At 44.8% G+C, this 17,526-nt stretch overlaps 1 protein-coding gene across 1 annotated transcript in view; it reads right to left on the reverse strand.

Annotated features, from left to right (window-relative positions):
• Positions 1-338: 338 nt before the first annotated feature.
• The window catches only part of grin2ca (glutamate receptor, ionotropic, N-methyl D-aspartate 2Ca), a 56,870-nt gene continuing 39,682 nt past the window's right edge, over positions 339-17,526 (reverse strand). The window contains exons 6-13 of the mRNA XM_079367205.1: positions 12,751-12,919; positions 10,773-10,926; positions 10,551-10,676; positions 9,580-9,809; positions 6,506-6,666; positions 6,207-6,394; positions 4,083-4,315; positions 339-3,328 (exon numbers count right to left, since the gene is read on the reverse strand). Of these exons, the coding sequence (XP_079223331.1) occupies positions 1,706-3,328; positions 4,083-4,315; positions 6,207-6,394; positions 6,506-6,666; positions 9,580-9,809; positions 10,551-10,676; positions 10,773-10,926; positions 12,751-12,919 (2,884 nt within the window). The 3' untranslated portion in view covers positions 339-1,705. The remainder of the gene's footprint in view (positions 3,329-4,082; positions 4,316-6,206; positions 6,395-6,505; positions 6,667-9,579; positions 9,810-10,550; positions 10,677-10,772; positions 10,927-12,750; positions 12,920-17,526) is intronic.

The following is a 17,526-nucleotide window of genomic DNA, read 5'->3' on the forward strand; positions in this document are numbered from 1 at the left end:
GCCCTTTGAGTTGTAATGGACGGCGTGTTTCCGTGAATTCTGACGGAGGAGGAAAGTGTTCTCTCTGAACTGAAGGAAATTTGACTTTCTTCACTCAATGCCAAACATAGATGGGTGTTTAACCCCTGGACGCCTGTTGTCACGAATTTGCATCAAACCGCTTCTGCTCCAAATGCAGCCGAAATCGCGCCCGTATTCCTCCACTGCCGCTTGATGCACTTTCAGTACGAACCTAGGAACCTTTTGCAAGCATGAGTTTGTCATAGGACCAGTCGGAGACAGAACAACATCCCTTTGATGTGCTGTTTTTTTATGTAATATCTATTTTATGTGCTATTTTCAAATAAACGTTCTCAACTTAATTTAGCATCGGCTTGAAAGCAGAAACACATTTATAAAAAAACGTTTTAATACTTGGAAACATATTCAGGCGTCGAGGGGTTAATGTGGATAAAATCAGTCCATTGTAAACCGAGAGATTCAGCAGCAGCATTTTAAAGTTGACATCACTCATATTGTATTGTCTCCCTTTACACCAACCTCTAAAAACAGTGTACTATAAAACTATAATGTGTACTGTGTGCAGTGAATTTGCAGCGCCACAAACATGTCTCTGTTCAGTCGTTGTTTATGTGCTTGTAAAAGCTTCTGCTGACACTCCTGGTTTGTGTCGCTGCTGTTTTCTCTGCCATCACGTTTTTCCTGTTTCGTGTGTAAACGTGCAGTGATAACAATGAATGCATTGTTTTGCTGTTTTTCTTCTGGCTGTAGCTTTGCATGTGTTGGATGATGCATTCATGCTGCTGATAAGTTACGATGAGTCGTGTTTTGTTTGAGGCTGCTTTGCATTTGTCTCCGTCCGGGGGTTTCTTGTTGTTCTGCAGCCGGCGGGGAGGCGTGCGCTCTGTGCATGACTGGATCAACTGTGCTGTGTGTAAACTCCTATGGAAATAAAGTTGAGTCCTCGGCCCGCTCACATGGGTCACACACACAGACCACAACAAATTCAGAAACTGAAATGGAGATGACAGACCATTTTAAAAGGCCCTTGAGATGACCTTGTTCTTTATTAAAGGGTACTGTAACAATGGAAATACACATGATACTTTTAATAGATTCCCTTTTTTTTTTTTTTTTTTAAATCCCACTCAAATTACATGAAAGACCAATGGAGCCTCGAGGCATCTGCAAACCCAAGGTAGTAGACCTAGAAAATATACGGAGGATATGTTTTGATCCGAAAAATAACCTTAATTTATCTCTCATTTGACAACGTCGGGTACTGAAATGGTTCTGGTGAAAAGTGAGATAACTAAATGTCTCAAGTTGAATCAGATTGAGAGGCTACAGTATATTGTCTCCCAGAATTCTTTCACATAGCAACACAGCATTTAAAAATCCTTTAAATAACAATCAACAGGTTAAATTCTTATATTAAATACTTTTCAACATAGCCTTTTCTTTTAATAATACTTTAGGTTTGGCTTACAAAGTCCCAGCAGTAATATTCTTCTCCTTTACATGTCGCTGCCCATGATATTATTGCACTGATAATTGAGAGTCAGCACTCTCAAATACACTATCGGTGTAGAGTTAAATTTTTGCTTTAACCAGAGGCTGAGGGGAGAACCCCTCAGGCACGCCTCTCTCAGAGAGCTTCCTTTGAGAGCTGAGTGGAGGTCCAGTAAGGATGGGGGGGGGGGGCTCAGACCTCAGACTCCAGGCTGGACACTCTGCCCCAGGGCTTTGGCACATAGGGACTGTTGACTCTGCGCGCCACCAACACCTGCCTCCGATCCCTGTTCCCAGGGCTTGGCTCCTCCCTCTTCCCTGTGCCATCGTAGGGCCCAAACATGTTGTTGTGATAAACCACCGGCCTGTCGCTCATACGAGGCAGCATTGCCGTGTTGTCAGGGCAGTGGCTTGTGCAGGGAAACAAGTGGCACATGTCCTTTGAGCTGTCGTAGAACTGAGCTGGTCCCTGGGCCATTGGCCCCACATACACAGGTAAATCTGTGTACGAGTTCAGGTAGGTGGAGTAGTGTCTGTGCACCACCGTGGAGGAGGAGCGGCGCAGGGCAGCGGCGTTCTGCAGGATGGCTTCCCTGTAAGAGGGCAGCCGGGTGGAGTCAGAGTACTTGAGCTTTTGCTTGTAGGGATAGGATCCCATGTGGGCCGGGTCCAAGTAGGCAGGCTCAGCAGCCAGGGGGTAACAGGACAGATTGTGTCCCAGACTGCCGTAGAGCTTGTGAGGCTTTTGATTGGCCACCACCACCCGTGGAAAAAGGTCCGGCATGTCTGAGCGGTTGGAGTGAGCCGCGGATGTGCTGGGCTTTGTTTCGTCCACCTGATGGATCCGATCGTTGCCCCATGTGGCTTTGAGGAATGAGGCTCGGCGGTTGAGTTTGTCCTTCCCAAGGAGCGGCACCTCGTCCATCTCCGGCTCCAGGTAGGACTTCATACAGGAGTTGCAGCTGGTGCTGGCGCCCGGGTAGTGTCCTGAAGGGGGGGCCATGGCAGCAGCAACAGGGGCATGGTTGTTAAGGAGATGATTTGCTCTTAACTCAGCAAGGCAGGATCGAGGTTCATCGTAGTCCGCTCTCATTCTGGGGTCTGCAGCATCAAACATGTAGGTATGGGACCTCCTCCTACGGCTCACGCAGTCAGGTGGGTAACTGAACTTCCTCCTCAGAGGCCCTTTGTGCTCCACGTAGATATCAGGAACCTGGAACTCTCGATATGGGATGAAATGGGACGTTTGATGCCGGGGCTGGTTGTCCACATACAGCCTGCTGCTGTGGTGGGGGTTAGCGGTGTTGGAGGGGGACGTGTCCCTCATGGCGAGGTGAGGGCTGCTGAGGCTGGAGATGGGCAGAGTCCTCTCCATGACTTGCTGGCTGCCCCTGGAGGGCAGCGTGTAACGCAAGGGCGTCGGCCTGGTCACCACGCGGGGTTTCTCAAGAAGAGGCTGGGTGGCGCTGTCCCCGTAATGAAGAGGAAAGGTCGGCGTGAGAGCTCTCTGAGGGTACGGCGAGTGGTTGTCCGTGATGCTGGAGATGTAGGGCAGGCGGCCGTGAGTCACGTCTGTCGTGGTTATTCTGGGTGGCAGGCCCACTCGCACGTTGTCGCCCCCGCGCCTGCTCCAGCTCTCTATTGTCTTGGTGGCGTTGTCCAGGGAGTTCTCCACTCTGGCAGAGGACACCATGTCCTTCGCTGTCTGCAGCATCTTCAGCATATTGGCTTGTGTGTAGTTAGTCGTGACGTCCGGACTCGGCATGCTCCCGTTGCGGTCACTTGACTCGACTCCATTGAAGCAGCTGTAGATGCCCTGCAGACAGAGGAGTGAAATTAGCACCCTGCAACTTTATTAAACTTCCAAAAGTCTTCCAGCCGTGTGCCACTTCGACGTCCTCGTACTTAATTTCAGTCAATTTCTGCATCATTTGTGTTGTCTCACTGAGCAAATGAGGCAAAAGAAAAAAACACTTTCGGAGCCTGTCGGTGCAGAAAGAGATTCATTGTCTTTTGCTGCTTTAGTATTCACGTTGCCTTGTTTGAAATGTTGTTTGCACACAGCTTCATCTTAAAAGCAGCTCGGGCATATAAACGAGGGAGTTGCTGATCATGCACTTACTGTATTAGTTTCTCCAATTCCATCGCACCAGCTTTATCTTACTTTCAAATTGTGTGTCTGTTCGGAATGCTAAATCTCACCTCCGACAGACAGATGAAGGTTTCTTTTAATGGGACAATTTAAATTCAATTTCTGCAGGATCAGAATATCTCAGCAAGTATCCCTGAAGTTTCTTTTTATTGCTTTAATCTCCTTTTATTGTACTCTCGTTTTTATACTGTTGATGCCCTTAAGCTACGCGGTTGTGTACTCATACGACCTACAGCATTTCTAATATTCCTAAATCATCTTTAAAGGATTCTCACAAGGAAACTTTCCTGCATGAAGGCTGTTGCATATTACTTTTAAACTTCTGTCTGCAAGAAGCGCTCTGTTACTCATCCTGCATTTGAATGACTTTGACACCCTGATGCAGAGATCTTGTTCAGTTTAGAACATTTTTACTTACTCTACTGATCGCCAGGAGGAAATCCAGGCTTTCTGATTTGCGGACCGAATGTCGTAGCTTCCAGTAGAGCAGATGTTCCCAGGCGAAAACCAGCAGGCTCAGGCCCATGGCCACAAGCAGCATGTAGAAGACCCCTGCCATGTTGTCGATGTCCAGCTTACTGCTCATCACCTCTTTCTTCTCATTACGGCAGATCCCTGTGAGCCAGACGGTCTGCAGCTTCTGTGTGTCGCCTGGGAGCGAGGAGCACAGATTACGCATTGAGTTTGAGTTCGTAATGAAACACCATCACACCTTTTTATGAAATGAGTTTGCATGGAGTCGTGAGCGTCTCACGCATGACTAAGCTCTGTGTGATTCAGTAAACACACAATCCAATCTTTGCCACTTAATAAACTTTTAATTTGAAATCAGTTGTCGCTTGAAGAAGAAAAACATTGGCTGCTACAAAACAAGAGATTGACCTTTTCAAACATTGCTAACATGTTTTTTACTGATGACTCCTTGATATCACATATGATGCGATAGTGTGGATATTTTTTTTTTTTTACTCTTTAGGCCACTGAGTATTACTCCCTGCAATCTTTACCCACACATTGCAAGCCTTTCCCAGTGGGCTATGAACCATTTCCACAAACATCCTCATTCCTTAGAGCGAGCGTTAGCAGGAAAGAGGCTGCAGCTCTTTGTCTGATTATGCAGCGGAAGAGCTTGAGCGGGTAAAGGAGGCCCCCAAGGACAGCCACTTGCTTGCATTTTGGTGCAAAAGGAGGAATAACATTTGATGCAGGAATGAAGTTTAGAAAACTGAAATGTGGGTAAAGTGAGGGGAGGATAATGGTTTCAGGTTTAGGACATAAAGTCATGCACTTTGTTCAACTATCCATTCCAACCACCTGCCTCGGATGCTGGCACATAAAGATAGCGCTCAGTAAACATTAGCCTTGAATATAACAGAGGGAGTGATTACATTTGCTACTAAACTCTGAGTGGAAATATAATCAGGTAATATATACAGATTTCTTCTTGATAGTGTTGTATTCTTTCTGTCGTCCGTTCACATTAACGTCTCCTGAACCTTCAGATATTTCTCTCGTCATGCAGGTTGGAAACTTATTGCATCGTTCTTCAATGACTATTTTCTAAGTAATCAAGGGAAGGAAAAAGAGGTTGGAAATGACGTGCTCCAGGTCGGACTTGCACGCAGGCTGCCTTCTTGGAGGACCACCGCCTCCACACGTTGAGCACGCAAGCTAACAGCTAGGCTAACAGCGCCCGATTTGATCTTTTTTTCAATGTCGAAACCAATAATTACGTGGGTGAAAGTAGGCTGAAGGTTAGATCTTGACCCGCATGTGCAGAGGCTTCAGTACTCTCGTAGCAGTCGTGGGTTAAAATCTGACCTTTGACCTTTGCTGCATGTCAATATCTACTCTCTCCGCCTAACATTTCCTTTCTCTCTTCAGCTGTCTTATCTAATTCAAGGAAAAAATGGCCGAAAATGATTGGAAAAAATCATTTGGGGGAACATCTTGGATATTTCATCCATGGTATTAACATTAACCGTCAGAGAATACTTTCTCTGGTTTGGTTTTTGTTTGTGTGCATTCCTTCAGTTTTCTAACTTGCCATCTCAAATGAGAATCCCTTCTTTGTTTAAATAGCACCTCACAGCTGCTTTCAGTCTATAAGGGGAAACAAATCACAGCACTTGGCTTCACTCCTCTCAGCGTAATTTATTCTTTACATCCATTGCATCTTTCTGCCAAAGGTGACCAAGCCTTTGCTCAATGGCTTCGAAATGACTTCCCAGAGGAGCTCAGCCAAGCAGAATAAGTATCACATCTGAGCTTCATTGACATGCATTTATGGCGTGTCTCTCATTCCTATAAATTTAACTGTAATAATATTTTGTACCCTATTTCCATTCCCAGTTCCCCCTCTGCAGCTTTCATTGTATCATCAGAGTACATTATGAACTCTTATGAGACAGTAAACGTCTCTGCCTCTCCGTTTATTCCCCTTTTTTAGGTTGATGGAAAACTTGCAAATACGGCTTTTAAAGTATTACTGCTAAATATTCCCTGACTCCTGACATCCAGTGTATATATATGAAGAATTTACCATCAGCCAGGAACTGAAGCAGGGCCAGGTCGATGGGCCGTTTCCAGCGTGAATCCTTCTGCAGGGCGATGCCATAACCAGTGGTAGCAAACACTTTCCCACTGCCAATGGTCACCAGCTTGCAGCCTTCGTCTTTGCCAGCCATGTAATTCAGCACAGCAGCATCGTAGATAAAGGCATCCAGTTTCCTAGCAGGGTTACAAGAAGAGCTTGTTATTTGACTCAAATGGCTGTTGGCTCTGCGCTGCCTCTCCGTCCTGCTTTAAGTATATGTGCTATGATCATTGGCAGACAGCTACCCTGTTTTGAGGCTGTTTAGGGCATCCTCCACCCCCTTCTGGTTGTATTTGACCATGTGAGAGTGCATCTCTGGGTAGTTGCTCCTTATGTTACGCTCAGTGCTGCCATTTGGGACCGTACCAAAGCGGAACGGAGGGTACTGCTCCTGTGGCTTTTGAAACTGTCAAGAGAGATGGAAAAAAAGAGTCAATGACAGAATCAGGGATGCAATTGCATAGGAATTTCTTTTTTTTTTAAATTATTCAGAGAAAAGGTTTGCAGGATATCGGGTAAAACAAATGATATTGCACCATTTAGAAAACAAAAGTTCACATCTTGCTTCGCTTGTAATTCAGACATTTGTTCTTTTTAAATGTGCTGCACAACTTAAGAAATTCACCCCGGGGCAAAAGCTGCAGCTGATGAGGCAAAACATGCAGGGATAACTTACTGCCCACCTCTGGCATTTAGGCAATATCAATTAAAAAAAAACAAACCCTCAGTTAAATGCACTTTTACAGGCAGGTGATTCTACGTGTGTGCGTGCACATTGAAACACCTGCATCAGAAATACTTCTCGTAGAACAGTTTTGAAATGAGAACCCTGCAAGTTATCAAACACACAAAAGAATGACGAATGCATCCTGATGTGTTTCTACCTGACTAAAACTGTCTGCATACTGTGTGCACACAACACGGTGTGGAGAATATCCTGCAGCTCCTGTTACTGAACAATCAGCACATAATGGCACGCCATCACATCCAGTTTGTCTTTGCGTCCTCCTGCTTGCTTTTCAGACGTTACTGCCGCTGTTATTTTCTGTCACTAAGAAGTGCCATGCTTTAGAAAGAGGGAATCCATTTCTAAGTGATTTAGTGCTGCTCTTCCTGCTGGCTCTTTATCTGTTACTTTACACACCTAACAATTCAGAGACCCAATAATCAAGTCTCCCTGTGCAAAGATATCCTTCCATTGTCTGCAGTAAGAAATTAACTTCCTATTTTATCCTTTTGCATTTGGCAGCTCTGTATTTCTTTAATTAGCCGTGAGGACAGGAAGTGGAATGGGGCGACAATGCAATCGACAGAATAGCACTTTTTCATTAACCTTATTCAAATGTGTTCTCAGTACATTACCTGGGGGACAATTTGTGCTGAAGTTTTGTGTGTGTGAGAAAAAGAGGTAAAATCATGTCAGGACGGCTTGGATATGGAGCAGGCCGCCGCTGCTGCAATCTGATATGAAAACCTTGAATTGTCCAACAAGGTCGAGTTTATATGAAGAGCCCCGAATCACACGTTTGTCCCTGAGGACTCTTTACGTTCCTGCACAGCACACGTGTGGTTCAGTACAAAAACAAAAGTTTCTAAAATTCACAATCTGAGTGGTTCGCCCTCTTGGATCAGGTCTGCAAAAGCTACTCTGACATTAAACACTAAGAAGGAATACATTACTGAAGCATTTCCTCCAACCTCAAAAGATTACTCACTGACCCTTTTGTTTTTTAATGAAAAATAAGAGTTATTCATAATAAGAGGCATGACTGAGTTGATTGACAGGTGGTTGCGTTGCAGCTGTTTGTCAGAAGGCATAAAACCTCTGCTCCACCTCTTTACATGTTACTACAGCCCGTCAGTCGCCACCCCCGACTGACGGGTTTCAGAAACCAATGGTTGATACCAAGTCTTCATCCATGTTTTATCCATGTTTATTTAATTTTGCATGGCAGTCATAATTTATGGGACCACTTTTTGCAATCACATGCCCATCCTTATCTGCACTGTGTGCATGATCGTGTCAACAACTGTTGCCCTGTCACTGCCTCTTTTTTTCTTTTTTTTGGGGGGGGATATTTTTTATGCTTTTTTTTTACATTTTTATCTCATTTAATTTTGCACTGTGTGATTTTTCTTCTGCTCTCCTGCTTTGCTCCTGTAACTGTGTGAATTTCTCACTTTGTGGGATGAATAAATGATTTTCTTATGTTTATATACAGTTTATGATTAGGTGGCGATATGGCAGCTTCCGTCACTGTGTTTAAAAATGGCGCTTCAGATACCAGTTGGTGACGTCAATGGGACTATGCCCATGTTAATACAGCGTGCAGTCTATAGGGTACTACGTGGAGTGGATTGGACACTAATAAATTGAAGGAGGTCGGCCCATGTCAGAGCTAACATGATATGTTACCCCTTCACAAGGACTTTCCTTATAAGTGAAGTGTCCGTTCAGGAAGCTGGAGGTAATCATCTGCCTTTACATCACGGCATCCGGAGAGCCTCTCCGCTCGTCTTCATCACTCCCTGCTCCAATACAAGGTCACTGTCTGTGCCTTCATCTTGTTCCTCATTTACATTTACTTAACCTGAGGGCTCTCGCACAGCTGGACAAACAGCAGTTCAACCTACTCGTTCTCTCCACGCCACCTTACAGAAGGCTCCTCGGTAACCTGCGGCCTCGCTGTCAGAGCGCTTCTCTTTCTTCCCCTGCCTCGCAGACTTAATGTATAATGAGGCCGAGAGTTGTAAACGACTCTGCCTGAATGATAATGAACATTGGACAGCTTGGTCTTTTCCTCAAACGCCTCTTTAATCCCTTAAGTTGCCTGCGAGCAAAAAAAAAAAAAAAAAAAAAAGTCGACAAACCATTTTCTTGTGCTGGCGGTTTAACGCGGATTTTCCTGTCAATGCTCCTTTAAACAGATCCCCAAGCCAGACAAATATGCATAAGATAATACAAGAATTCATAACCACTGTCTGGCCCCCAAAATCCACAAATGTATTACATTTCATAAGCTTTTCACATACATCCCGAGCTACAGAGTCCGGGGATGTAATTCAATTTCCCCACATAGTGGATGTAACCCTTTCTGTGGGAGAGTGAAAAGTCACGGCCATGACTTTGTCTTTTCTGGATATTTGCCTTCATATCTCAACCACATGCTGTTTACACACCCACAATAGAGCACTTTGTGTTTTTCCTAAGCTGTACATCAAACACAGCAGTAGGCTCCAACAACACAAACACACACACACACACACACACACACACACACACAGCAGCACTGTCAATGACAGCGACGTCGCTCCGTACCTTTTTGTCACTCAGTCCAGAGACCGTGTCGATGTACTGCTCCTGGATCATGAAGGCGGCGAGGTTGGCCGTGTAGGAGGCGAGGAAGATGACAGCGAAGAAAGCCCAGACCAGGACCATGATCTTACTGGTGGTCCCCTTTGGATTCTCGATGGGGACCGAGTTGTTGAAGACGATTCCCCACAGCAGCCACACTGACTTCCCGATGGTGAAGGTTGGGCCTCCGGGGTCTGCGTGACGAGCGGACGTGTAAGTCAGAGAACGTGCTGCGATAATACTCAAAGGACTCAATATGTCTGTGATGGACTTCTGAAAATAGCATCTTTCCAAAAAAATAGCTTTAGTTAACCATCAGGATATTTTGTGCCCTGACCAAAAGTAAATGTTGTTTGGTGGTCTTAAGAGATAAATCCGTCCAGTTGAAACCACAGAAATATCTGGAACAGATTTGTAGTCTCTTATATGATAAAAAAAAAAAACAAGCCTTGTTTGACCTTGCAAAATATTCTGGCATTATCTCTGTGACTCATCCGAAAATGCATCAAACAAAGACGAGCAGCAGAGCGGTGAGTGCGGGCCCCCTTTGGCCTTTCTCCATCCATTATTAGATATCTCATAAAGCACACGTCTCAGAGATGAAACTGCACTATCTCAATTTTCCAGGCATTGATCCAATATGTGCTGGCTGTAAATAGGCTTGGATTTCACCTGTTCTCTAAAGCTCCTCGAGAGCCTTCTGTGTGTGGATGTGCAGAAATAGAAATCATTTCGGGCTCCTTTTTTCTCTTATTATGCAAGTAAACAAAAACAAAAGTTATTATTATAGCGCCATGAAACCTCACTTTAGCATTTGAAGTTTTGGAAGGTTGAAAATGACATGGTGCATGATGGACAGCTTTGTAACTAGTTTGATGTCACTTTCGATGCCCCTTAATGTAAGTCGGCAGAGGCTGAGAAAACATGGCGCTCACCTTTGGCGGTGACCAGGCTGCGGTTGTACCCGACTGGACTGCAGTACTCAAAGACGAAGACTGTGATGGCGACGACGGTCAGACACATGACGAACATCATCACCCAGACTGCTGGACTGTACGGTTCTGCAGGGATCAGGCAAGAGAGAGAGAGATGAGCGAAGAGTCCAAAACAACAAGATCAGCATCCGCGTTCCAAACGAGCGCCGAGGAGATTCTCACCTAAGAAGGCCGAAGGTGAGACAGTCCCGTTGCTCCTGGCCACCATCACGCTGATCCCAGTTTCCACAAATGGCACGGAGAAGTCAATAATCTCAGAGCGCTCTTCGTTTATGGTCAGAGAGCCGATGGCCATGTCGGCCCGTTTGTAGAACACCTGCGAAAGGAGACGGGGGGGCTTTTGATGTTTATAAAGTCAAAATGCAAACAGATGTTTTGCTTGAACGCTTCGATAAGGTTTTGACCCGACACTTAACGTCCACGCTGACCTTTGAGATAAATCTCATCTCTGTGTGTGATGTCAACAAACTCGACCCTCCGTCCCTCAAGTGATCTCCTGTCTGCTTCCTCCAGATGGACGCAACTCAAAAGCCTATTCCGATGTGATCTGGCCTCCAACAATGCACCGTCGATCATGATTCACCATATAATCCAGCTGTAATCCTTCAGCATATAGCATAATGCCGATTGCGTAAAAGATGTCTGCTGACAAATATTACAAGCAGGAAGTGGGACTGGTTGCTTAAGCTAAAGGTCAGTGGCGCTTTGGCTTAAAGGAAGTGATATTTTCGTTTGGTACTTTTTGAATTGTCTTTGTTTGAGCTGATCATGTCGAGAAAGTCGGTTTTGTGGTCGTTTTCCAGTAGGTGTTAATATCCGCATCGTCTGCAGCAGATTTAGCAGAGGGTCAAAGATAGATAGACGAGTATCTGACTTTTTTTTTTTCTCTTCTGAGTAACAATATTGAGATCGCCCCTAAAAATCCCATTTTCATTTTTTATAAAGTTCACCAGGACATTGACTTGTTGATAATTTAGCGTCAGACTGTCTGATGATTTGTTTTGTTTTTGGCAGCTGACTGACTGATAACTGTAAAGATAATGGACTGTATCTGATCATGCAATAATTCATTCATTTTCAAAATGACTGAGACACTAAAACAGAATTTAAGCTTCTGCACGGGATGCCCGAGGATATTAATCGACATTTTGGAAAAGGCTGACCATAAGGTGAATTTCTCTGGTGTCCAGATTCCCATATTGGAAGGGCTCGATGTTGAGCGACTCAGACTCCACCTGAAGGGTTTGAAACTAATTGTTTTTTTTCTTCTTCTTTTCAGCCGTGTGTGCCACTCCACACACAGTTTATCATACTGATGGAGAGCCGGTAGATTTACATTCCAGACACTCCGCCTCATGCAAGCCATTACCTTTCCTATGGAGGTCGATGCCTCATTGAGCACAAGCCTTCCTCTTTTTTTTTTTTTTGTGTGAAAATAAATAAATAAGGTAAAGTAAGGCTGCATCCACCAATTCCTCAAGAGGAGGGCCGGCCAGGGGACTGTGGAGATTATTCACGAGGACACCTACGCCTCCTTTTCTGTTCACCAGTCCCTCCTTCAGCCAACACAGTGACCTTGGTGCCTGTTCGGATACTCATTAATCAATATTCATCTTTGACGTTGGTCGGGAAATGGTTTTCATCCAATTTCTTTGTTGGTAAACACAGTTTTGTAATCACATCATCATCTACAGCTTGATTTTTAATACCACAATGGTGCACAATTCCCACATTTATATATTTATATATATGTAAAAATATATAGAAATCAAAGCTGTGGATTGAAAAAACTAAACAGGTAGTCGTTGCTGCAACTTGATCTTTGCAGAAAATTGGTCCGAATCAAAGTGGATCCACTTGAAGTTCTTCTCGTTTTTGTCACTAGTTGGCTAATACTCTAATTTAAGGTGCCTGACACACTGATAGACCTCTTTGTTAACCGGTAAAATGATTTTATCCAAAACTACGTAAAGGCTTAAAAATCGCTCTTCAAAGCCACCAGACTCAATTGACAAAAGCTTGCAGTTGAAGGTCATGTATTGTGGAAAATAAACTTCACCCCCCGACTATAAGAAAACTCCGTTTTGGAAATGAACAGTTAATCAATCATTCGACCCGACCAGCTGGTGCTACTTCTTACCTCTCCGATCATCCCGTTCCAGATGCCTCGCACCAGCTTGCCGTGTTTGCCGTTGGTGACCAGGTAAAGGTCGTAGGAAAACTTGATGTTGCGGGACAACTTCTTCAGGATGTCGATGCAGAAGCCCTTACAGCACAGCTTGGTGTACGGCTCGGTGTGACCCACAATCCTTTAAAGGGGAGAACAACAGACAAGAACAAAGGTTCATTCATAATCAAAGTTTAGATTCTTTTTTTTAGAGGTCACCTCTTTTAAAAGTGGTTTCTCTACACTCAAGTTCCTGCTCACTTTTCATCGACGATTCTTTTAAACTCCCATTATGTGTTATCAATTGGAAGGAAATCAGCAATTACCTCCAAGATCATTAATAATGAATATAATATGGAATCACCAATAAAACCAAGGCTCTTGTTTCGAATGGAGGAAAATGGAAATATTGACGGACTTGTTAGGTTGAGACAATTTGTGTCCACTGCTTTGGTCCTCCACCATAAACTAAATAAAAACAAAACTTTGAGTTCTGAAACGATTAAAAACTTTTCAGTCTACTTTTCTGTGAAGGTCAACATGGATTAGTAGAAAGCTGAACAGTTCAACGAGGGATTATTACACTTAGCAAAGCCTCCATAAATAAAAGGAGCACTACGAGGTTAAAGCAGAGCTACAATAAACTGGAGAAGCCTGAAATGAAAATTTCAGATTTTATACATTATGCCCTTAGTGTCTTTCAGTATTTATTCATTCATTGTCTTTACTGATTTTTCCTATTCTGGGTCGTGGGGGGTCTGATCCCAGCTGTCATTGGACGAGAGGCGGGGTTACACCCTGGACTGTTCGCCTGTCAATCACAGGGCGGACACATAGAGACAGACAACCAGTCACACTCACATTCACACCAACAGGCTTTTCTTTAGAGTCGCCAATTAAGCTAACGAGCATGTGCTTGGACTGTGGGAGGAAGCTGGAGTCATCAAAGTCATTTTCAACATGTGCTGGAAAGACAGAAGAATAAAACAAACATTTCTCTCTGAGCCAGGAAGTTTGGGATTTTGCACGAGGTAGAGTAAGAGCTATTACTCCGCAGTCTCGCACACTGTGTCACGGCCCTGACAGATGGACCGACAGCTGGGCCCAACAAAACAAATCTGACACAAATTAATCACGAGAAAACAATGGCAGACAAGAGTGAAACTCATCGCTGCATTATTTGGAGCTGATGATGGCGACTTGACCTCTGAAAATGTTACCGAACGAGTGGGCGAGAAAAAAAGCCTCTGTATGTAAATGTGTGCAGATTCCCTCTCCCCTCTAAGAGTCATCATTTACATATCCAGACTTTGATACCGTGCGTGTACTACAGACATTTAAACAGTGTTAATTAGGACGCAGGCCTGTGTAAATTCCTACCACACGCCACAACTGTGCGAGTGACCCCGACTGAGAGAGCCGGTGTGCGTGCTTGCACACAGCTCTGATCATCAGACGGAGCACGCAGCAGAAGCTAAAGTGTCAGTTTGGGGCTCAGCATACCAAGTAAAAGAAGCTGATGTAAGGGTTGAAAATCAATTCCCCTTTACTTATCAGAAGGATTTCCAAGAACACGGGGATGAAAACGCCCTTCAGTTTCACGTTAACAAGATGACGCCGGTGATGGGAGTCGGGCAGAAAACACGGAGACTGCAGTCTTGTAAAACATCGTTTACTCTGAGCTGATTTAGAGGAAGCACATGCCAAAAGAGAGAAAAAATAAACAGCTGGATGGCTCCGACTCAGTGTGTGCCTCAAATCACACATGAAAGTGCGCTCTCTGCTTCTATCTGCCAACATCACTGAACACATCCGAGAACTTCTCGTGTTAGGCAAAAGAGAGCGTGAGCGCCTGACGCTCTCTGAGGTTTTGGATGTTTGAGGCGTTGCTGATACCACATCAGATTAACTCGTTGTGTAGCATTATTACTGCTCGTTTAAGTTGGGCCATGAATGATGGTTGTCAGTGGTTGTTGGATTCTGCATTGTTTAGGACCAGGCTTTAATCAACCTATGGCAACCAATCATCTTTGAGATGTGTAAGTATTGTTACTTGGAATTGATCGCAGAATCTTTAAAAAAAAAAAAAAAAAAGAGCGGACAAAATGGAAACCTCCTCCAGTGATCAGACTGATTATCTGATTTGCTGACTTCATTAGTTACAGTTAAAGTCCCATAACACTCATAGTGTTTAACTTGATGAATTCAGAATATGAGAAGATGTTTCTGTTTTGTCTTAAACACAGGTTTTGGTCCATGATTGAGTGTTGATTTCAAACCAAAGCAAACCTCCAACATGCTTAAAACTGGTCCCTCTGTTTGAGGAGATGTGGCAGTCAACTAGTGCGCCAAGGGTGAGATGCAGAGAGCACTAATAACCCCCCCCCCGGCAGCCCTTTGGTCTAATGGACTCGGCCCCCACACATCAGGACTGAGAGGCAATGAGACGAACAGACTGAGCCCGGCCACAACAAACCGAAACAAATGAACACTTTGGAGGAAAACGAGGCTGCCACAGCACAGCCAGAGTAAACACAGCGGCCCCAACGTCCCCCGTCTCAGCAGCTGCCAGCGAGTCAGGGCTGGGCTCCAAGACGCCTGCCAGTGGCTTCACGGGGGTCTTTGGGAACAGCTTCTAAATCACGCGTGGGGTAATTTATTCGAAGATTGGTCTGTCTCGGAGAAACGTTAGTGTGATTGAGGATAAAAGAGTCTGGCTAAAACACGAACATCTCTTAGCATTTACTGATGTTTAAGGGACCAATATGTAGCTCAGACACCGAGAGTTTAAAATGGGTACTGCTTGCTGTGCTGTTCTGATTCTATTGTTGCACTCATTTCAGCCCTCGGCGATATTACAACCCAGCGTGAAGACAGTTGGATGAATCGCTCTCAAGATAAACAAAAAGGACAAACGGGAGAACTGAAATGAATTCTTTTGGGAAAAGCTCGTAATGAGCAGGAGTGTGTAAGTTCTCTGCCCAAGGTGTGATGACCCGCTGTGCTGTCAGGGTACATCACCCTCACATACGTGACCGTATACGCAGGTATGCAGACGTCACATTAGCACCATCGAAAGCTCCTACAGATTTCAAACATTATCTTGGGAAATCTGCCGGTTTGAAGTTGCTAAGTGCAGATTTCTGGCGCTTTGTTCCGGGCCCTGCTGCTCCACGTTGGGCTGCTTCACTCAGCTTTAATTTAATCAACTTATGATCTAACTCCCCTTGAAAGCAGCTCATCTGTGATGACATTATCTCCCCAGGTCGATACCAGTGTTCACCAGGGCTTTGCCTCTGAATTAATCTATGCCAGTGTGCTCTGAGGGAGAAGAGTCTGCCAGTCGTGTCGAAGCAGCGAAGAAGCTTCGGATATTTCTGACTCCACTGGAGGATCGCGTGCGACTCAAAGGGGAATAACTTGTCAACTGCTTTGGGCTGCTTTAGTCAGAGGCGGGTTCTGGCGGCGTAATCTTCGGCCTCTCTGAAGACCAACGATGATCGGGGCTGAGGGATTGGAATGGACAACCTGCATGACCAATGGCTCCACATTTAGAAAGCACGGATGTGAGTTGAGGATGTTTGCATTTTATTGCTGCAGGGAACCTTTACAGGTGGTGGAGAAGATTTGTGTAAAGAAAGTCGAAGCTGCGTTAAGGATGATGGGATGTTGGGCGGTAAGCTTCCCAATGAATGATTTGGGATGTTTGGTAGTTGAAGTCCTGCTCCGTCAGAGATGACCGTTTAATGGTGCTTTTCTGCAGGGTGGCACAATGTGTCTGTTTAGGAACAGTCTGAAACAGTGTGTGTGCATGTTTGTGCAAACATTCATGAGTTAGAGCAAAGGGAAGGGCCCGAATACAAAAGCGGTTTTAACATCCAGTGATGAAAACTCAATTGGGAAGTGCAAAAACCTCGCAGTTCATCCACTTCACGCTGGCTGCAAAATCACAGGAAGTCATGCATACCTGTTCAACTCCACTCACTCAGTAAGAGCTAATCGTTGAGTCGAGTCAAAGATGAACGATGAATGACCAAAATCAATCACTGGAGCCTCAGTCTCACCATCCTCTTAAACTGTTCCTGCATTATTCATCGCTCATTGTTTCAGCTGACCAGCGTGCAGATGGCTTCATTCAACCTCTTATTGACTTTATCTGCTTCTGCTTTGGAGTTTTTCTTTTTTTCTTTTTTTTTTTCATGCCATTGTCCAACATGGAGACTGTGCACTTGACGATTTGATCAGCATGAGCGATGATGACGCACCTCAAAGTGCTTCATAACACTGAAGGGACGCGCTCTTCATCTTCCGCTCCCCTCGTCTCGTTAACACTTCTGTCAGTAATGGGTCATGGCCGGCCCCTCTCTCCTCCACTAATGAACACCGATATCAGTCTGTAGGTGTTGAGGATTGATGACATGGCCTAATCGTCCCATCTAATTGATACCCCACCATGCAGCACATATATTTTCTTGATTGGGTCACAGGTGATCCCTGGGATATTGCACTCTGGCCAAGCAGTCTAATGAGTATCTCGTCTCATTGAGTGATAAGAAGCCATACCGGGGCTAATGGCAGGGGAAGAGCCTCTTAATCTCACCCCTAATGGCACTCTGAAGTTGGATACAAAATCAATTAAGCCGAGCGTGTTAACATGTGGGTCTGTGCCGGCATATCAGGTGGGTTTGCATACGCAGAACTCTTTGATTTGAGGCTGACTTCACTCGGGTTAATGTGATGATACGATGG

Source organism: Symphodus melops, assembly GCF_947650265.1.
Source record: "Symphodus melops genome assembly, chromosome: 17".
In the NCBI taxonomy this organism is placed as follows: domain Eukaryota; kingdom Metazoa; phylum Chordata; class Actinopteri; order Labriformes; family Labridae; genus Symphodus; species Symphodus melops.